Here is a 24,037-nt window from a genome sequence, read left to right as displayed (position 1 = left end):
CAATTTAGATCCACTTTTATTTTGAGATGATACACGCTAACAACCGACAATTCTAATGCAATTATTGTGTATCAATGGTTCTGATTGGATGACAGTAAGCGTAAAATTCTTTATCTCTTTGTCTGTAACTAAGGAAGCCGACATTTTGAATTGCGGAATGTATTGACATGTAATTTCTACAATGATAAGCAAAAAACTCACATGTTGCACCTAGTCTGTCTAGAAATCTTCTTTTTATCAAATTTTATTACATTCTGAAGCGGTCAAGAAGCCAGAAAACGCCCGGTGTTTACGTTTAATGCCGGTAGCATACCTATGCCGTCACTTAGTTTTGGCGCCAAAAAAGATAACATCATTTCGCGGAATTTTCGTTTAATGAAATTTTACACTGAAATAATGACTGAAATTGAATGATTTATTTATTTTGCATTAGAATAGAGATAACTGTACTGTATTTGAAGCTTTGCGGACGTCCATCGGTAGTTTTACTGTCGCAAATATCCGTTTACCTGTCTCCGCTACGCGTCGCCAGGTAAACTAAATTTGCGACAGTAAAACTACCGATGGACGTCCGCAAATCTTCAAATACAATACAGTTATCTCTTAATTCTAATGCTATTATTTTGTATCAATATTTCTGATTGGATGACAATAAGCGTAAAATTCTCTATCTCCCTGTCTGTAACTAAGGAAGCCGACATTTTGAATATCGGAATGTATTGACATGTAATTTCTCCAATAATAAGAAAAAAACTCACATTTTGCACCAAAAAATCTTTTTTTTATCAAATTTTATTACTTTCTGAAGCGGACAAGAAGCCAGAAAACGCCCGGTGTTTACGTTTGACGCCGGAAGCATACCTATGACGTCACCTAGTTTAGGGGCCAAAGAAGATAACTACTTTATATAATTTCATGTGTCCGAAGTACTTTTTTGGATTAATCATAAAATAAAATAATTAAGAACAAATGTTAAATTATACAAGAAAAACAATCGTTTGCAACGCACATCCATTTGATTGAAAACTCTGACATAAACTCGTCAAAGATACAAGGCTTATAATTTGTGTACGCCATACACGCGTTTCGTCACTGCCCAAGTTATATGTTTCGGAAACGATATGCTTACACTTTTACATTATCATATGAATAAATTGCTAGTCTAAAAGTATATTGGTAGTATATTGACAGATAAGTCTTGTGTGTCAATGTGCTCTCAATCACTTAAAAATTAAACGACACAAACGTAATGAATGCTGGTATCAACATTACATCTTCATGTTTTTGGGTGTTCACAGAACAAAACATGTTTTCGTTTTTATATTTGCAACACGCAATGTATATATTAGAAGCTATAATTACCAATTTAAAATTATGCTAATTCAAATCCTAGTATTCATTTGGGTAAAATATATTTCAGCTATTGTTTTGTGAATTTCTTTTTAATTGTTTTCTTCAGTTGACTAGATATATATTTTTTTAAGAGGATACTTTTTATTGGAACTCCTGTTAAAAAGCTGTTTTATTTAAGAATATTCAAAGTTTGCATGTTTATTGACAGTTTATCATTCATCAAAGGTATAGTAAACATGCAAAAATATTTAATACTATGTTTATCGCTCAAATATTAGTAGTTAACCTTTACATGGGCCTCATTCAGTAGTTCTTCAATATTCATAATCCTCTGGGTATTTAAACATCTAATTTAAAAAATCCATTCAATATTCACCCGTTACACTCACCAGATAACGACTGCCTCGAACAAAACCACAAATTTGTCAAGGAAGTATATATGCTTAAAGGTAGGCATTTTAGTATACAAAACGGAGAGAGAGAGAGAGAACTATGATTCCCATAATATTCATTCATGATATGGTTCATTGATTTAATTACTTTTTAAAGTTCAATTCATGTAATAATCGTTATATACTATATCATTGTATTGATACATGTATTATTTCTAAAAAGGTTAATGACATATATAGTTGTAAGACATATTGGATCCGCCATATGATGTTTTCAGCAGTAATATAAAAAATGCAAATCAGACGACAGTGTAAACACTTTTGGTTTACAATGTGCCTGATGAAGTATGTTCCAGTATCACATGTCTTTTGCACTGAAATTGGTAGCAAACGATAATTTTACTTCTACCAATTGGCATTGCCTTCATTAAATTTTTTGATTCGAGCGTCCCTGATGTAGACGAAATGCGTGTCTGGTGTACAAAATTTTAATCCTGGTATTTATGATGAGTTTATTATTATGGACGATGGTTCGCGTAAGTGTCATCTTTCAAGCAGCAAGTGCTTCAGTAATAACAGAAAACTGTGATGCACTTTCCAGTTTATAAATTTTGTAATTGTAATAAAACCGTGGTTACAAATTCCTCAGTCAGACGATGATTATTAGACCGGTTTGGCTGATTGGTTATCTAATAGTTTCGATGTTCCTCAACGGTTTATGTATTTGACTTTCTAAAATTCAGGCCTGGAGCATGTCGGCCTAAAGGTGCTAAAGAGACTTTTAACGTGTACAATGGAACGATAACATAGTAGATTTACTTAGATTTACATTGAATAGGTTGTTCTATAGGTAAACTATTTGTTTTTGTTATTTTGTAATTGGACATTCTCACTAAACAATTATAACTCAAACTATATCACCAGATAATACATTTTTTTGGAGAAAAATGTTTGGAAGATTTCACAAATAAAATAATTTCAATTCTGACATTATCTGGTCGTACGAATAAAGACCATAGGATTTTCAAAAGGCCATGATACAATAACAAAAATGTGAACATATGGTTAAATTGTTATCATAGAACATTCAAATACTCCTACTATAAACATTAAAGGTTAGTGGGTTTTCCGGCATATTTTAGGAATTTTATGATAAAAGTATTTCTACGATTAGCATACAGTGATCTACATATATCCTTTATTTGCTATAAAAGGAAGAGGACACTGATCAAAGTTTGTAAAAAGGGAAACTTAAATAATAGAAAAAATATGAAAAGAAATATACGTGCAAAACATAATAAAACAGGTGTTAGAGTTAAGAAAAATAAAACAACAACAAGCTAATGCTATGATTTCAGTAAGAACAATACGTGCTTCTGGAATATACCTCACCTGGTAAGTTCGTGTCCAAAGGTTTGGAAAGACGATAATATGAAATGATTTAGATCATTAAACTAAAAAGCCCTAAATAGAAAAGCGAACACTGTATAAGATAAGTTTGGTAAGAGAGAGCAACACTAGTTTAGCTGAACTACATTACTTGACTAATTCCGAACAAGGCACCATCAACAAACGAATTCATTGAGGATTTAAACAAAAAAAAGCTCAGTTTCAACTGCAAGATAAAGAGATGACCTATAGCACCATTTTGTGTTAATTCTGTGTTTGATTAATGTGGATCAGGCTACCTGAAATGGTAGCAATCCTATAAGTTTGCGTTTGAAACAAATAAAATATTCGCATTCCTCCAAATAAGGAAAACATCAAGGTATGACACACAACTACTAACGACTTTTCTGACAGGCATATGAAAATGCTAAAATGTTTCATTGAATATTTGTTTATTAATTGAAAAAGTTTTTACACTTTTATATGAATTTTACAAATGTTAACTATTCATCTGTATTATTGTAAAGAAGTTATAAACTATTAAACTTTTGCATATCAATTTCGGATCTACTAAATTTAAATTTATTTACTTTTAAAGTCTTAATGTTGTTGTTTGGAATATTAAACACATTTATCGGTAGCTGAACAATGCTATCGCATATATATTAACTATAAACTATAAATATATACAATGAAACGCTACAAATATACCACAACATCAAACATATTTTGCTGATAGACTTATCATAATAATAACGTAAAGAAGGACAGATTAAATATATTTAATAAAATTATATACAGAACAACGAAAAAAGAGAGAAATAGAGTTATAACTACATCTGAATACTGAATTTTCCTTTTACTCGTTTTACAAGCCCTATATATATATATACATGTATATACTTTGAATCGAATATTTTCGTTGATAATTGGATGCAAGAAAATGAAGGAAAGCTAGGCATTTCACTAGCTCACAACAAGTAAATTATTATACGTTAATTAGTCTTATTCTGTTATTTCTCATAAACTAGAAAAAGAGGACGGGAGTTCCTCAATCAAAGTTGACTTAACATGATAATTGCTAATCTTTGTCTATGGTCAGTTTTTAAGGACTTCCCCTTTTTGAATTTCCTTTGGTACAGTATTTTTGTTATACTTTTTTCGGTCATATAGCTAGCTCCTCACATATTCAATTATTTTCTAAATCCTTGACTTTCATTTTGCCTTTAAGAGTACCCGATGAAAGCAATTCCAGAAAAACGGTTCGGACGCACCAAATTTATAAAGTCGTCATTTTGCCTTCTCTTTCACAATTTTAATGCCTATGTTAGTGGACTGTTAGTTCCGATGGTTGAATGTTATTTTTATTTTAAGAAACATGCTAAAAACCCGAAATTAAAACGACCGCCAATGCAATTACACAGGTACATGTAAATAAACCTAGTATCTCTATTTTCTATTTTGGTCATTAGCCAGATATTTACAATTGACATAATGTGTCAAAAATATTTCAGGTATTAATATGAAATATAAACATTCTCAGGTGGATTTAGATCGAATTAAAATTTAAACCATGTCGAAACATTTTTCACGTATTATTTATTTACTGACTGTGACCTTGATTCAAAATCTTTTTTTATTTTCATTTTTAAATGATTTTATTTGAACACAATGCACACATTTCTTTTACTATCAATTCATATCAAAACTAAGAATGAGGGTCAAATAACATTAACGGTAGTTAATAGTTAATAAAAGAATGAACGAATACCTTCCTGTGTTTAACCTTACGTTCTTCGGGTTGTTAATTTGAGATAATGCTGGGCCAAATGAAAATATTTTGAATATTTACAATCACCCCCAATTCATAATATATATTGCTAGAGTATTCCCAAGTTATACAACTTTCTAAAGGAACCTTCATTTAATAGTCTAGCTTTTGACTTATAATCACGACATGTATGTTGTCATCATAATACGATTAACATTGGAATTTAGTCAAGTTGTATCCCTGCTAGTCCTTGAATATGGAAATTAGTCTAGGCAAAGTAATATAAACCTAAAAGTTAAAACACAATTCAATTATTTTTTTTTTTTATTTTATTCTCTCAATAACATATAATACCACATAACATTTAGTGTATACTATAGATCTACAATAAAGAGCCATTATAGACAAAATTAGAAGAGACTATAACGTAAAATACATTACAGCAAATTCGTCTATTATAAAGTATATATTTATATGTACATTATCTACAGTATAAAATATGTCTACGTCTACATAAAATAAGATAACAGGAGTTATCACAGCTATAAATCATATTAGTATCTGTGAATAAAAACAATTATTTTTGTGTATGACTAAAAGACATAAAATCACTATTAAAATGCTTTGCCTCGTCAAACAAATTTGACTAAAATCGTCATATAATGAACATCTGAAAATTACATGGGGTAAATTATGCTTTCTATTACTGATTTGTATTTAATATTGTTATATGTACCCTATGTTGTTCAATTGAACTAGATTAAAAGCTAGTTTAACATCGCTACATGCTCACGAGCTTGACTCAAGTCAAAACATTAAAAGGATATAGTATACAAATTAAGATAAAGAGCAAAGTGTGCTGATTTTGAAAAAAACTGAATATGTAAATATAGAAAACAAACGAAAACAAAACATACGATGACAACACAGGACACTTAATGCGAATTCATAAAAAGGTCAATACGATAATCATGCTCCGTGTGACCCGTGTGCTATAGTTGGATCATACAGATAGAACCGACTTTCATTTAGGCTAATGGACAGTGTGACCCGTGTGCTATAGTTGGATCATACAAATAGAACCGACTTTCATTTAGGCTAATGGACAGTGTGACCCGTGTGCTATAGTTGGATCATACAAATAGAACCGACTTTCATTTAGGCTAATGGACAATTCTTACTGGATAAAGTCCTGAAAAGATATAGTTAAACGTTAAAATGTTTAAAAACATTCTTCGGATATATATTGAAACAAGGCATTGCATTCTAAGAAAACGACAGAAATGCAGAACAAGACAGTAAATGACCATTGATATAGCCATATTGATGATAATAAATGTTGAACTCTTTTCTCATGATGTTTTTTTGGTTAATTTGCTTTCCGATTGACAATTACTGACACATCAAATTAATTTAGACGTTCACTGATATAAACATTATAGTTTCGTTCAAATAGGTAAAACGTAAATGAAACAAGGTCCATTATTGTATGCACTAGTAAATGAGTTTTAGTCTTAAACGATCATTTTGATCTTAACATCATCTGAAAAGTCTGGACAATAAGTTATTAAGTCGTGTTCAGTCTTTCAGTCAATTTTCAGACTGCGCTAAAGTCAATCTGTTCAGACCTACGGTGTTACAGCAAACAAACATTAAAATAGCCTTTCTAAACGTCATAATTATTTGGACAAGTTCAGAACATGCGTTTGCTTTAAATTCAGTACTGTTCCGTAGCTTTCCTACAAATTCCGTTTGATTTTGATGTGAACAGATAAATAATAACTACTGAAAAGTCTGAACAGAGACTGAACAGATCTTAATTGACTGCAAGCGAAATGTCCAAACAGTACTGAATTCGGTGCTTTAACTTTTCGCTCAAGGGTTACACATCATTGTTCAGTCTTTTAAGAGCGGTTCAGATCAAAATTTGTTTACTAGTGATGTTATATGCTGTTATTGGAAGAACGGATGTAAGACATTTTATTTTTTTATGTTGGAGGCATGAAGCTATCTAAAAACAAAATCTAAAGGTCTGAACATTAATGATCTTTAAACATGTGAAGACCAGGAGATGTTTACATCCTTGTCTTTCGGTCTAGATGTTGTTCCATTGGCAATCATACCACTTATCCAGAATTGTGTATTTGTGCAAAATATCCCCACATGAATTTTTTGTAGAATGCAATACTATTGGTGTGAAGGGTGAACTCAATCGTTGATGTGCGAATGTAACCCTTGTTTCGCACCGAAATCGCAAAATAGAAAAAAAAAAAAACGCGAAAAAATCCATGTTGACATTAGTGACCCTTATTATTATTATTTCATTGGACTACTTATAGGTGTCTTTCCTATTTACAAGTTCAATAGGGTCTGCGGTGTAAAACGTAATACTAGTTAAGTTTCAATAATCTAAATGAATAGTTGGATGTATTCGTACTTCCAACTATATTTGTTGAACTTAACATGTCGTTGAATAAATGAGATTTGTGAATTATGTCCCTGTTGACATTGCATTTGATGTGTTCGAACCATGTCTACATTTTATATAGTTTTTAAATGCAAAATATTCTTTAAATTTTAAAATGTCAAATGTTAAAGGATGTAGAATGTCATTTAACTTTTTCTTTGATATTTATTTTCATTTGTGTACTAGACGGATATGTATGTTTAACATCAAAATGACCTCATTAAATTTTCAATGAAATGTTTGGTTGGTGATTTTATTGGGAAAAAATATTCGATTTTGTACGTTGTTACTATTCAAAATAAGAAAAAAATTATCTTTTCCTGAAGTACATTTCAATTAAAAATTGTTTATATTGAAAAACTGAAATACAATATGCAATGATAAATTATGGTGTTTGGGTTTTGTAAATGCGTGTAATGTGCATTTTAAAATTTGTATCGATGATGTTTTCTAAACCGTTTTATTTAACTTTTTACCGAAGTCAATCACAAGCAAGTTAAGGGTTTAGATTAACATTCATCAGGAGAGTTTGGAACACCATAAAATGCATTTTAAGTGCAATGTACAAAAATATGTAAATACATTCATTTATATCTATTCATATCAAGTCAGTACAAGTATATATCTAATAAAGGAAACCTTATAAACGGCACTGTAAATCAGTATAAGGGGGAATTTTAAAAGCATTTTTTCATAAATTGTTTTATTTTATATTTCAATCAATATCAAGCATACTAGATAGATATAGGAAGATGTGGTATGAGTGCCAATGAGACAACTCTCCATCCAAGTTACAATTTAGATGCTTGTTTTAAGATCTTTTCTAGTTTTGACCGTTTCGAAAGACATCAACAATGAACCGTTATTTTCAGTTTTACAAAAAATGTTTGAACAACGTACCTTTCATATAATTATTAGGGAAATGAATGCCAAACATTAATGTCAAACTTAGACTTTCTTTAAAAAAAATACCCGAAAATATCCATTCAGGTTGTAAATTTGATCACGAACAGAATTGAATTATAGGTCTTAGTCGGCACTTGATATTACCAGCTGTTTACCTTGGATAACCCTTTACTATGGTACTTATCGCTATTTTGATATATAAGTATAACCCTGTAATCTTTGATATATGTTGTAGTGTTAATATATAGCCCTTTAGTCTCCTATATAATTTAACAAACAACTTTTGATGCAAGAAACTACGCAACGACGAAGTATTCAAATCTAAACAATAAGCTTATCGTGTTGCTGTTTCTTTAGTTTATGTGAAGTGTTTTCTGGACTTTTGTGTGTCTTTTCATTCTTTTTTCTTTTGATCATGGTATAGACTGTCAATCTTCGATATGCATTGTCCCTTGTTATCTTCACAGTGTACTTGTTACATGGGAAAGTTTGTATTGGTATTGGATATTTTTTTAGACTGGAAAAGGGGATAATATAATCGTTGAAAAAGTTTTCCATTCGGCTAATATCTATAAAATCAAAATTCCATATAACATTTTATCAACTAAAATTAACATAAAAGCATTGCAGTAAACAGCTTAATTATGAAATTTGAATTAATGGGATTCATTCCTTCAAAAGAGACATTGCGACGAGTTGGTCGCTGGATAGGTATTGAATATCTAACGACAGAAGCTAAACGGAACAAATCAATCAAGAATAAATCTTAAAGAAACTTGTTTTAATCTGAAGACCAATGTCGGTGTTTTTCTATTGTTCGTTTTATTTTGTATGGTTGCTATCTTATTGAAATATACTGAAAATAGCCAATTACCAAATTAAGAAAAAGATTAAACGAAGAAGTAAAGCGTTTCGGAATAAAACAAAATAACAATTATACAAAGCTGACAGCAAAACTGCATAATAGCGACAGTTAAAGCCAATCCATGGACTAAATTCTGAATTGAAGGAAGTTATTTTCTGCCGTCAAATGTGACCGGGAAGACTTTTCTTTCATTGTAGGTGCAGAAAACTTAAACTTTTCTAAAAAAAAAAGGTTTAAAATTGAAAGAAAAGAAAGACAGACAGACAAAACGATGACAAAAAAGAAAACTAACATGCAAACAAAATTCCCAAAACTCTAAGCAAAAAAATTAAATAAATATAGGGTAACACAAGTCCCACCAAAAACCTGAAGTGAACCCATGTGCTCTAGAAGGGCTTTCTTCATGTTCTTGATGAGAGTGTTTCATTTAGTATAACGTACTGGCAATCACTATATGAACTAAAATTTCACAGAAGAAATATGGAACTGGAAATTTGGAGTATACATCAATAAGACGGCAATTCAACGCCAAAATATAAAGACACGTTGAGGTGAACTAAAGACAGGTAGCTATAGACAATAAGCTATTTCATTTAGACATTTAAACTCTATTCAGCATAAATCGAATATCTGGTGTGCGTTATGTCATACATTATTAGATAACAAATGTATAAGAAGTTTGATACAAAGGCTGCATTATCCGATTTTGCGTGGGGTGAAAGACAACTTTCATTCCCTTTCGTCGTTGTGTCCTCATTCACTACTTACATACAATCTATAATATGGCGCTTGTTTGTTTTTTCTATTTTGAGGTACTGGATTTTGTATGCATAACTTATTATCAATGGCTTTTTTAAATGTTTAGATATAAACGTTCGATGAGGGTAAATCTAGAAAATCGCTTCGGACGTACGAAATCCATGTCGGATAGAAATCGACCTTATGCAAGAACACGTATACATGTACATGTATATTTTTTAAGATTTTGATTGATTTTTGAACATTCAAATACGAAATAAAAGTAGAATTTTGGTCTGTTTTGTAGGGTTCTTATATCAACTAAATTCAAACAGTTACAGACATTGTATAGAGATTTTTTCAACCCGAAATAAGTTTACAGATGTATTGATATTCATTTGCATAAGGTCGATTTCTATCCGACGCAGCTCAAGTGTCATTTTAGATATGCTTTCTGCCTATGGTTTTAGATAGATTATATGTTGTTTGCTTTTAAATTGCATTATCAGTTATTTTCTACTTTATGATGAGTAAACAATAGATAACAAGAATAAGTACCAATGAAATTAAATACAGTAAACCTATTAATTGATTGTGCTTCAGTATATTGTGGATTGATTGTCTAACTATGTATGTTTTATCGCGTCGACGTTAAACTTGTAGACTACAGAAGCGTTTGGAAGCTTTTCTTACGATAATTTAAAAAATTGTGCTTATCGATAGTTTGATATAAATGAATAACATTGCTATCTTTGATGTATGTTTTAGTGTTAAGGTGAAACCCAACTGTCTCCTCTTTTTATCGCATATACAGACTGAGTGTTGCTTCAGAAATTTTGTGTATAAAGAGTACAAAGTAAAGGAAATATAGGACAATTGCTGCCTTTACGATTTTAAATGTGGTTTAAAATAAGTATAACCGATTTATTTGATAAATGAACATAAGACAATGATAAACTACTCTTTAGGATTTTTACTATAGTTGATTCGCAACCAGCATTTAGTTACAAGTTCTTTTAAACTTAGTGTAATTCGGCTTATTTCGGAAATAACATTTTAATATGGTACGGATATCTAACGTTTATTTTAAATATCATTAGTTCTACACGTAAAAAGTGAATATTATATGTTGAGGAAGGTTTAAAAAAGTTTGAAGATTTTAGATCTAAAATTCGTACATAATTTACGTAAAATTAGATTTATATTTTATCTATGGTGTCCGTACTGAGGGAAGACATGTCAATTGTTTAAAGGGGATTAAAAGATAAAATCATAACGAGGCACTTGATTGTCCAAAAGGCGAGGGCCCACACCTTTTTTTTGTACTTTTTTATGATTTCTAACTACCGGGTTTCCATATTTTCGGACCCCCTTCGGTCCCATTTGACATCTTCGATTCGTCTCTCTGTGCCGTGGACATGTGGTTTTGAATTAAGATTGTTTATTTTAATTCTTTGTCATCGACATTCCCCGACTGTCTAAAAACCTTTAAAAAGCTTATTGACATACTCAACATCTTAAGTCTCTAACATTGATCGTATATTACCTAATTATGACAATTTTGACTTCAAAATGAAAGATTGTTCCTAATCTCAGCTTTAAAAACTTCTAATAACAATGAGATGTTAGATTGCAAATGAACTATCAACCCCATAATGAAATGCATTGTCATCAAACAGTTTTAAAACATAATGGAACAATGAAATATGAAAACACGTGTATCCTTTAATTTGAACTACTGTTTCAGTCACGAATCCTGTTGTTTCGTTTCATACTTTGTCTAAATAAACTCATCTATGTATTACTCGTAAATTATTAAGTCAGCGATTTCGTTACCCGAATTAGTTAAAACTTTAACATGAGGTGTAAGATTTGGTTTGGAAATTTGGCTGCACCTGTAGAACACTTATTTCAAACGGAATAGCACATCCTAAATGTTACGGTGATGTTGTTAACCGAGCCCGGAAATTTAGATACGATTCGGGTAAACTTGTCAATCCTTTCAATTAACTTCTCCTAAAAGGTTACCAATTCAACACTGTAATTAGATTTTTGAATGTTATTTTCATTGGTATAAATATTTATTTTGTTATCAGTTAACTAAAACCATACTAAATATTGGCATTATACACATATGCACATTCAAGGTACTGTGATCTGTCGATGCCCATATTTTGGCATTGCACAAGGTCATGTTTTTCTCTGACTGTTAATGACGTCTTTAAACTAAATCAATTGGATGTTGGATGTGTACTGATTGATATTTTAGTTTTTAAAAAACACATGAACTTATTATTAGTTGTTATTGGCTTTGAACTAGCTGTCAGTAACTGGAAGTACTCTCAGATCTGTACTTTTGTCTTTTCTGTTTTCAGGGATGTATAAATATCCTGCCACGTCCGGTCTGTGTTTTTGTTAGATTTTTTTTCTGTTTTATAACGATGTAATGAGTTAAGCCATTTTCAACAGATTTTTATAGTTTGTTCTTATATTGTCCTGTTATAACAACTGTCCAATCTTAGGGGTTGGCGCCTTCAAATATTTTTATTTTTTGTAATAAATTTGGCCGTTGGTTTTCTTAGTTTAATCGTTTAATATTTTTCATGTAGATGCCTTTAATAGCCGACTATACCTTATGGTTTTTTCTCATTGTTGAAGGCCGTATGGTTGCCTATAATTGCTTACATCCACTTCATTTGAACTTTGGTGGATAGTTGTCTCATTGGCAACCATACCACATCTCCTTATTTTCAAATATATATCAGGATTAATATTTTGTACACGAGACGCGCGTTTCGTCTTAAATAGACTCATCAGTGACGTTCGAATCAAAATATTTAAAAAGGCCAAATGAAGTACGAAGTTGAAGATTATTGAGGATCCAAATTTTCGAAATATTAGTAAAATACAAGTAAGGTAATCTATTTCTGGGGTAGAAAGTTCTTAGTTGCTTTATGTAGATATGACCATGTCAATGATAATTTATATCAACACAAAAGTGGTGACGACTGGGCTGGTGATAAATTTGCCTCTTAACATACCTCCACCTTTACACCTCATGTTAAAAGAGCACAATATTTTCAAAATTTATAGTCTGTTTGCATGGAGAAGGTCAAACTGAGCATAATGAAGTTTGCTATAATAAAATTTATCTCTTACATTAAAATTGAGAATGGAAGCGGGGAATGCGTCAAAGAGACAAAAACCCGACTAAAGAGCAGAAAACAGCCCAAGGCCACCAACATGTTTGATGTTATTGCCCAAAACTCAAAACCAACCAATTAAGAACAAATGAGTTTGATGTGTTGATATATAATGAGGGTCTGGATGGGGGTCCTTCATTTCTGTATTCTTTCTTTAAGGTAGTTTTTCTCTATTTTTTGTATTTGTTCTTACTATTCTCTATTCTTTATTTTTTTATCCATTTTTCTCTACTCTTAACTTTTTTTGCCCATTTTTCTGTAGATTTGCCCCATTATTCTCTATTCTGTAAAAACCATTCAGGCCCTCAAATTATGAGAATTGAGGAGGGGCCCCTAAATAAAAATGTGTACTAGTTCAGAGAAAATGTACGTCACACTAATTTCCGAAACATATAGAAGAACCAAAATTAAAAAAACATACAAGACTAACGAAGGCCAGAGGTTCCTGACTTGGGACAGGCGCAAAAATAGGTCGGGGTTAAACATGTTTCGTGAGATCTCAACCCTCCATCTATACCTCTAGCCAAAATGACAATGATAACATAAATCAACAAAGGACTACTAGCAGTAACTGACATGCCAGCTCCAGACCTAAATTAAACTGATTGAAAGATTTTGTCTTCATCATGTACACATATTGTTTTTATCCTGCATTTTTTACCAGGCACTTTAAGGTTAAAGTTGTTAAAATCCAAATAGTATCTGATCGCCATAGTTTAAACGCACACCGCGAAGAGGACCCCAAAATGAACTGTCACGCAACAAGAAATACATGTATTCACATTACCGTTTTCTCAATATGAAGGGAAGTAACAGGAAACTAAACCCAAAAATTATTTCATACCTGTTATTTGTACAAAAGTTGGCTGATTGCATAATATCATACATTGTTATGCATTGTACCCTTTTCTCTTCCATAAAGATTACATTTTAAACATATTGGTAATATAATATTTCTATAAGCAGCTGCAATATTTATCCTTATCAGAAGGTGCCACTTTAAACTAGTCTCACCGCTTCGTAAGCTAATTATGATTTATGTACTTCACGGTGTTGATGCATGAGATCTTCATTTCTGAGTTTTGGGTCTTTTTTCTTTATTCTTTATATGCTTGACTCATTTATCTCTATTGTTTTTATTTATAGCGCCCATTATCTTCTATGCTTTATTTTTTTGACTCATTATTCCCGATTCTATTAACCCACCCAGACCCTCATACATATTTATTATTATTATGTTACAACATGTATAAATCATGATCACATTTTGCACTATTTGGTAAATTGTTCTATTACGCATTATAAGCACTTATAAGAATTGATCTCCATTGATTTGTCAGGAAATCAGACCATGAACTCCACTTGAAACTGTCAATTAGCACAATACTAAAATTACCTTTTTCAATAACAAGTTAAGCACAAGTTTTTCAATATCAAATGTTGTTATCGATATTATGCAATATTTACGTAACTTATTATAAAATACTCCACATACTCCCTGGTGTTATGTAGAATTATAATATTGAGAAACTTCTTCTTGGTAAGTTTAGTTAATATTTTGCTAATATATTATGAGTTTTATAAAGATAGTCATAAAATTGCATTGTCGGTAAGTGTTTTATTTAATTTTTATATAGAATGTGGTCTTCGATAGTTTGCAATACTCGTTAACTCAACACGACTGATTGAGTAATCATTTAGTGATATGTTTTTCTTTCTTGTTCCATTTTGTTCGAAAAGGGCGAGGGTGAGAGCGGAGCTCTTTCATTGATGACTTGCACATTAATAGCAGTCTAATTTAATGTATTAATTGGTATATTCATATAGAAAAAAGTGTATCGACTGTACATGAAATCGATATAAGAATGAGGTTAAAAAAAGGGCAAAATGCAAAACATTTTTAATCATTTTCTTCTTTTCGATCCAAATCCTTCTAACCTTCTGCATTTTCATTTCAATCCAATGCACTATTATTGTTTTAGTTCTACAGTCTATGATTCATTTTTATACCGTAGGTGTTAAAATGAAGGATTACATATTTTATGACTGCCATTGAAAGAACGTTTGTTCTCCACTTAAAAGCTTCCTACCTTCCGAGGAGGACAATAAAACGTACCAAAAAGTTATTTCTACGACGAAGTACTTGTTTGTATTTATTTGTATTGTGTTTTGTTACACTGTAAAAACAAGAAAGATACGTTTGGTCAAAAAAGAAATTGTCCAAAAAGGTAAACGTCTAGCATATGACGGTTTCTGCAAAACGTATATGAGATTGACAATGTAGACGGACAATCCTTTAGGATTTGTAATTTATGCCTAGACTTTACATTAATGCATGGTAATAGCTGTTAGAAGTGAATACTTCGTAAAATTTCTTTTATTCCTTCCAAATTGTAACAATGTAATATTTGAATTAAAGAATAAGATGATTGGTCACTTTAGAGCAGACATGTCACATCATAGTCATATTATAACTGACAATGTCCTTTTTGAAAACTAAAATGACCAATACATATACCGATTTTTTTAATATTAGATAAGCAACAACCTCACCCAAGAGATATATCATCACTGACATCAATATCCTGATAGTAAGACACTGTTGCAAAATACTTTTAAAGAAAGGCTTCTGATGATAACAAAATCTCAAAAAAATTGTTTTTACTTTTTCTATAGTAAGAAGTCTAAAGATTCTAACCAAATATGAAAGGGGAAAAATCAAGTGTGTTATTACTAATAACTGAGAGATTAATGACAATCATATTCATAAATGTCTTTTTGGTTTTTTTTTGTCGTTCGGTTGCTGTCTCTTTAAGGTGTACCCCACATTTCCTTTAATTCATACTGTCTCTTGAACCTATGAAGGACATTGAAATTTAATATATGAATAATACTGTATTTTTTTTTTCTAACTCAAAGGGCCGATCAGTGGCGTATCATACCTTTTCCTTTAAATAGTCAACGCTATTTACGGCTTAAATAGAGTGTGTATGGTGAAAACTCCGTTTTTCTTTATTATTCATAATATACTAGTTTTACCTGATTGATTGATTGATTGGTGTTTAACGCCACTTTCAACACTTTTGTGCTATTTCGTGGCGTCAGTTTTTATTGGTGGATAAAACCAGAGTGCACGGAGAAAACCATCGACCTTTTAAGGAAAACTAACAATCCTAGTCAATTAAGATTGGAGTCGAACGCACCTGCCACATGCCGTACTGACAGCGTCTGTGTTAACAGGATAGTGGTACAGTAAATTCAATACTTAGACCACTCGGCCATCGATGCCCTTAGTTTTACTTGACAAGATGATCATTTTCATTAAAGTACATGTACGTCGAGTGCTAAACAGTTAATATCAGAACTAATTAATCATTTATGCAAACATTGATACTGTTCAAAATCCATTATTTTATAAATAATAAATGAAATATAAAGATATTATCAACTTCTTATTGCTCTTAATATTATATGTTTACTAATGGACATATATTATATTGTCATTGTATTCACTTGCACTACAAGAAAGGTCTTGAGCTTTTGCACAAAAAACTAATGGCATTTTAATGATTGCTAATGAATTTGGCTTGCTATGATTTCATCGGTCAAATAATTTTGATGTCGAAGATTATACTGGTACAACATATGAAATATCTTAACTAATAACAGATTGTGAATATGATTGAGTATTTTATGCCAAACATGGTCACGTGTACAAAGTTGATTCAATACGCTTTACCTTGTGATGTAATTATATATAATATCAGAAGTCCATCTAACAATGTAGTAAGAACTTCTTACATATAGATAAGAAGATGTGGTATGAGTGCCAATGAGACAACTCTCCATCCAAGTCACAATGTATAAAAAGTAAACAATAATAGGTCAAAGTACGGTCTTCAGCACAGAGCCTTGGCTCACACCGAACAGCAAGCTATAAAGGGCCCCAAAATGCCTAGTGTAAAACAATTCAAACAGGAAAACCAACGGTCTAATCTATATAAAAAACGAGAAACGAGAAACAATTCTGAACCACATCAACAAACGACAACCACTGAAAAACAAGCTCTTGACTTAGGACAGGTGCATATCTATAATATAGATAATAACTTGTACATTCTGAGGCTTATCGCAAAGAAAGTTTTGTGTATAGAAGGGGGCTCACGGCTGTCATATAATTTGTTTTATTGAATTTTGACTATATCAAAATCGAATATTATTTTCGTTTTTATTTGTCCTGTGATCTAATTCTGTCTCTATACATATAATGTTCTTTTGTTTAGTCCGTGATTATAAGAAATGTAACCAAACAAAAAGAGTTTATGATAATACGATATTAAGATATTAAGATTAAGCTTTTAAGCCTCAAATGAAATTTGTTTATCTCTGACATCAAAATGAAAACAAATTATATAGAATATAATTTTTTATGGTAAAATTTGTTAGAAAATTTTATGTCAAAAATGGGGTTGATTATATACAAATATTTGAAGGATTTATACTTTAAAACTTTAAGTATTTTGCTAAAATAAAGATGAAAATGAACCAAAATAAACAAATTTATATGCAATAGTTGTTTTAATAAAAATATAACAAATACATGGAAGACTTAAAGACTTGTGGTGGTTAGAAAGATATATACTTTTTCATACCGACACTATAGAGTAGAATAGAATATACTTCATTCCATATTGATGGACCAACAAGGGGCAAGAGGATATATACTTTAAAGTTTTAAATTTTAAAATAGTATGACACATTACATACATATCAAAATACAATTCATAGAAATATAAATATAATAAAATTTGAGAATGGAAACTGGGAATGTGTCAAAGAGACAATTTTAACAACCCGACCAATGGCCTCCAATACAGCGAGAAAAATCCCGCACCCGGAGGCGGGCTTCAGCTGGCCCTTAAAACATATACAAAATAAAACAACTTAGTGCACGTTATTGTTTAACGTGTTTAATATAAATGCACTTTTTATTGTGTTTTTATATATCTATATCCTTGTTTTACATAATTGAATAGATAAGATCTACATCCTTTGAAAACTTTTGAATAAGTATTTGAATAAATTTGAATACTGTTTATTTATGCTTCCATTGAGCTGTAAAGATAAGAGATACAAAGTGGTTTTTCATTAAATTCAAAAATATAATTTCATTCAATACACACATTAATTTTCTGCTTAAAAGACTAAGTCTACCTGCACAAATTTTGATAACTGTTTCTTGCATGTTAATAAACTTTCACCTGTAATTTACTAGAACATATAATGTAGCCGCTCAAGGAATAAATCCGGTCTTTCTGTGTTCAGAAAACATTTTCATTTATATCTGATTTTGATTTCTTAATATTAAGCATCTATTCTGTATAAATGTTAATTTCACTTCTTATCGCCAGCCTTTAGATAATGTAAATCATAAGGTAAATGGATAAAAATGAAAGTTAGTAAAAATTGACAACCTACGTGAGGGCTTTATGGGGTTTAAAGTATAGAGAAGAATAGATCAAGTGTACAGAAAATAAAGAATAGTGAAAAGTAGGTAAAATTAGTGTTGATAATAATGGGGTGCTAAATTTTAGCGAATGATAGGCAAAAAATATAAAGAATAGCGAATCATAGGCAAAATATATAGAGAATAGAGAAAAATTACCTTAAAATTTAAAGAATACAGAAATGAAAAACCCCCATCCAGACCCTCCTACATGTGTTTTGTATGATTAAGTGACACGCAGATTTTCTCATTAAAAACATTTCTAACCTTTATGAACTAGTAGACTACCAAATGTATATGATATAAAGGAAAGCTTTCGGAATGCCACAGTTGTCATACCAGCATATTAGAATACAGAAGTATAAATGAAACATTTTAAATGGGCAAGAAAGGATTATTAATCTATAATAATGGGATTGTAGAGTTGTGATTGGTTTTTAAATGGAGGTAAAATAAATTATATTTCAACAATGCTTATAACTACCATGGACTGACCTTGATTTTTAACACTCATTCATACATGTATAGATGAAAAGAGACGAAGAGTATACATCAATAAGACAGGAATCATTCAACACAAAAAACATCTAATCATTTACTGTTCTTATACAAAAAGCTTAACCAATCAGTCAAAATGTTTACTGGAAATACAGGAATTTTTGCGTGCATTCATAATTGCGATTTTTGAAGAATGGACAACAATGCAAGTACAAATAATGCTACCAAAATTTGAAATGCAAGTTTGCCTTTTGCGATTCTTATTCTGTCGCAATTTTCGTAAAAATGACTACAACTCAGAATTTTGCGATGTAAACGTTTACAGTTACACTATATAATCTGGACTGATAACTGAATTTTGATGGTGGTAACGGTAGTGGAAAATGGGGGAAAATATTCCAAGGTGATTATACAAAACAAAAAGAAAGAAAGACGTACAACAGTCTCACAAAACTACACAGAACTTAAAAATAAGTGTTGGAACTAGAACAAAGAGGACTTCACACTTCTACTTGTGTCAACATGTACTGAATATTCCGGATTTTATTAAAACATAGAATTTGATCAAACTTATTTGAAAAATGTACAATGCACTCTATCAATGTTCGGCTTATCTTTTCTTAACAGACAATGTTCGCAATAATATTTAATATATATTTTTTTATTTCAGTCTGAGTGAAAATACCTGACGATGTCAACACTGAATGGAAACAGTGATATACAAAAGACAATTGAACATTTTATTGATGCAGTAAAAGGACGTGCACCGCCTGACAGATTGCGTCACTATTTAGGAGAATCTAAACCTCGACACATCGTCGGTTGGACTGATCACAATGACCTTGACCTTTTACATCATTGTATTATTCTGAACAGCTCAGAAGCAGTGGAGTTTCTTTTGTCACATCGATATTTTAATGAATCTCATCAACCAAAATACAACCCGTATCTACACTTGGCCGCGAAACTGGGGTCTAGGACTATTCTTGGAGTAATTCTTACGCATCGTCCAAACGATAATCGACCGATGACAAATCTAATCTATCCTGATGTGATGAACAAAGATGACAAAAATCTGTGTATAAAGTTAGAAAATCAATCAAAGGTAAAATTAATATCAATAGCTACCATTTGATTTTTATGGGGGGACAGGCAAAAAAAAAAGGCAGGATGAGCAACTTGGCAAAACAAAAAGGCAGGATGACAATTTATGTACAAAAAATCAGGATAAACTAATGAAAAAAGAAGGCAGGACAGAATAAAGTGAAAAATAAAAAGGCAGGACAGAGATTACAATTAAAAAAAAAATGCAGGACAAAATTTTTCATCCTAGCCCCCCCCCCTCCCCCCAATAAAAATCAAATTGTAGCTGCCTAAAACAATACTAGGGAACCTACAAGGCCTGCTTTGTTTCTAAAGAAGAAAACACGATTAACACTATCAGTAGTTTAATTTTAAAAAGTCAAGCTAAGATAACTTGTACCAAGAGGGCGCCATTTTACAATTATAAAAATCATATAAATTCAAGGAAGTGTGCACTAAGCGTTAATGAGACAGCAATCCAACAAGAAAAGTAACTCAAATAGACATCTAGAGGGCAACATATAGTCTTATCACAATTTATATTCGGCATTTTTAAATCATTCTAAAGGTATCAAATGAGTAAATTGTTGATACCCAACATTTAAATTAACCCGAAAATTATATGTTAACTTACAATCGGCAGAGAAAGTACTGAACATTATATCTTTTTGAATATAGGTTGAGTATTTTATATCATATTAGTACTTGTTTTTTTATCTATTGATGAAGGTGGGTGTTACAAGACATACATAAAAAAAACCAATTTAACATTCCTCTTTAAGTTGCAAGTTCCTTTTCTCTAATCACTCGCCCATCATCCCCGTCGACCAACTTTACAGAATTCACCTTCAGAATTTATTGTTAACCTGTTCATGTCTTGAACATGCATGACATATACACTACTGGACGTCAAGTAAAGAAAAACCAAATACCCAATTAGTAGTATCAAGCATTGCCTGCATCAAGTTAAACTGCAGACGTACAGAAGCATACATACGAATGTTTTGGCAGCAATCTTAGACATTAACTTTTGACTTGATAAGAAACACACATAGATATTTACTTGAACAGTATTAAAATTTCGTTTACGCTACTCATTTGAGCTTCATCTTCGTAGGTTTCATACATAATGATATTGAATTTTATCATGGTCGTTCAACCAACTTGACCGCCATTTTGATATGAGAAATTTTGCGAGAATTATGAGACCTTCAGTCAGTTGTTTATTGCAATTTAATGCCGCTCTGAGAATCATTGTTTTTCTTTTAACTCTTCAAATTGTCTGATAGTTATTTGACCATTTAGTCTTTCAAATGAAGTATAACAGTATTCACCCCTTGTTTTGAAAATGTAAATAATATCCTATATACTATACGTTAGAAAGTTTCCTTCACTTTAATGATATTTACGATTTCTTTCTTTTTTTATTGGATATATTTTCAGGTTACACCTTTAGATGTTGCCGCATTGCACAAGCATATGGACTGTGTTCACCAGATTTTAAATATATGCGTTCTGAAAAAAAATCCAGAACACACTAACAGCGGCTATGTTGCCTTAGCGACTTTAGATGGATCAGAAAAAGCTTTACGGTACTTGCTCACACATGAATATCAAAGTGATGATGCACGAGAAGCTATCGAAATAGCTGTAAGATGCGCCAGAGCTTCCTGTCTTGATCTTCTTCTTGAAACAAATGTAAAGACTGGTGACCTGTTTGAAGGCAAAAACCCATTCCATATGCTTTATACATTCAGTTCAGGGAAGGAATTCGGCCGTGGTGGGTATGCAAGCTTACCTGCTGTAACAACCGTTCTAGTCAAAAACAAATTTGACTTCTGCGTAAAAAATCCAACAAATACGTATCCGTTGTATAGTTTATTATCTAATTCTCTATGCATGCACGACTCAATCAATACGCAATACTATATCGAATGTGTACGCATTTTACTGAACGCGGGTGCTAACGCAAACTTTGATGAATGCAAATATGAACAGACTATGAATTCAAAAGGAAAGAAATCTCTTGTTGGAAGACGATCTTTTTCATCAGCAATGCACTGCCTTTTAGAAACAGTAGAGACATACGTAGAGTTTTTGGAATCGGGTTCATTGGCAGTAAAATTTGTTCTAGAATGTGGCGAAGCATTGCTTTCTCATGCTGCAAAAACTAACAAAAACGCGCGTTCATCAAAACATAGGAATAGTATTTTAGGACCGATTCTTCACCAATATGGTAAAACGAGCGTCGCGATAGGAGTTGATGAAACTGTTTTCCGGTTCCTACTGCGTTATGGAGCTGACGCTAATCACAAATTGAATGACAAATATGTAATCAATACATATTTAGACGCACTTTTAGATAAACTTTGCCAGATAGCTCCTTACATAAGACAGCCCGATCACGTGAATGACGTTGAGATTATGCTTAAAATGTGCAAGTACATGTCGAGGAAATCCGTAAAAGATGCCCTTCGACTGTTCAAAAACAGACATTACAGGCCAATCGAACAGACCGCAAAGTACATTACCATGGTACAGAAAGAACTAGAACGACAAAGTAACACAATTCAACCGTTGAAACATCTAGCTGCAAAGTCTGTCTGGGAAATTTGTGACAGAAATGCTAGTTCCGTCCATAAGCTGAAAGTAAGCTCGGAACTCAAGACATGTATTCTTCCTATTGTGAACTGGTAAAGTTCAATTCTTCTCCGGTATTTTCACACATAGAGTCAAGATGGGTTATTGAAACCCATATACATTGTATTGTTAAAGAGTCTGAATTATCTATAAATTTGTATTCCGAAAATTTACATTATTCATTAATCTAAAAGTTATTCAGTGCTATACATTGGCTATCTTTATAAAAATAAGGAGATGTTTTATGGTTGCCAATGAGACAACTATCTAACAAAGTTCAAATAAAGTGGATATAAGCAATTATAGGTAACCGTACCACCTTGAAAAAGTATTGCAAGCATTACACATTATCTAAAAAAAACGTTTGCATCGAAGGGCATGCGTAACTGAAATAAATTAATGTTGTTGGCATGACACGGGTTATGTTATTCTCATATATTTTATGATGGTATAATACTAAACCCCTAACAGGAGGGATTGTGCCTGATATTCATATGATGAAGACATGATCTTTCAATCAGTTTAATTGAGGTCTGGAGCTGGCATGTCAGTAACTGCTAGTAATCTGTTGTTATTTATGTCTTATTGTCATTTTGTTTATTTTCTTTTGTTTCCTATTCTGACATCCGACTCGGACTTCTCTTAAACTGAGTTTTACTGTGCGTACTGTTGTGCGTTTGTTTTTCTACATTGGCTAGAGGTATAGGGGGAGGGTTGATATCTCAAAAAACATGTTTAACCCCGCCGCATTTTTGCGCCTGTCCCAAGTCAGGAGCCTCTGGTCTTTGTTAGTCTTGTATCATTTTTAATTTTAGTTTCTTGTGTATAATTTGGAGTTTAATATGACATCCATTATCGCTGAACTAGTATACATATTTATTTAGGGGCCAGCTGAAAGACGCCTCCGGGTGCGGGAGTTTCTCGCTGCATTGAAGACTCATTGGTGGCCTTCGGCTGTTGTCTGCTCTATGGTCGGGTTGTTGTCTCTTTGACACATTCCCCATTTCCATTCTCAATTTTATTATGTAAAATATATTTGAAAATGGCTCTTGTTCGAAATAAACTAAGGGAATATGATATGGTCAATCTACTATGACTTTCAATTAATATGGTTATTCTGGTTTTGAGAAATGATTAGTATCTTAAAACAGTATCACTGTTGAAATGTTTTTGCTTCATCGTAGTATTTTTCTTATAATAGTGCAAACTCTCAAGTGTATTGACAG

The 24,037-nt window shown here is 31.7% G+C and overlaps 1 protein-coding gene across 2 annotated transcripts; it reads left to right on the top strand.

Moving 5' to 3' along the window:
- Positions 1–1,713: 1,713 nt before the first annotated feature.
- LOC127710484 (uncharacterized) lies at positions 1,714–22,980 on the top strand. 2 transcript variants are annotated; one of them, XM_052216363.1, is made up of 3 exons: positions 1,714–1,802; positions 19,759–20,193; positions 21,615–22,980. In XM_052216363.1, the coding sequence occupies exons 2-3, from the start codon at positions 19,780–19,782 to the stop codon at positions 22,866–22,868; spliced, it is 1,668 nt and encodes a 555-aa protein (XP_052072323.1). In that variant the 5' UTR covers positions 1,714–1,802; positions 19,759–19,779; the 3' UTR covers positions 22,869–22,980. The 2 variants fall into 2 exon arrangements, with proteins under 2 accessions (XP_052072323.1, XP_052072324.1); XM_052216364.1 differs by lacking the exon at positions 1,714–1,802 and adding an exon at positions 14,532–14,624.
- Positions 22,981–24,037: the final 1,057 nt, after the last annotated feature.

This window comes from Mytilus californianus, unplaced genomic scaffold (assembly GCF_021869535.1).
Source record: "Mytilus californianus isolate M0D057914Y unplaced genomic scaffold, xbMytCali1.0.p SCAF_8, whole genome shotgun sequence".
NCBI lineage: Eukaryota > Metazoa > Mollusca > Bivalvia > Mytilida > Mytilidae > Mytilus > Mytilus californianus.
Note: the sequence above shows the minus strand (reverse complement) of the source record. Positions and strands in the feature narration are given on the sequence as shown.

Bases quoted from the DNA above. Each gene is read 5' to 3' on its own strand.
- LOC127710484 (XM_052216363.1), top strand. From the start codon at position 19,780: ATGTCAACACTGAATGGAAACAGTGATATACAAAAGACAATTGAACAT. The intron at 20,194-21,614 runs GTAAAATTAATA...ATATATTTTCAG, and splicing joins AGTTAGAAAATCAATCAAAG to GTTACACCTTTAGATGTTGC.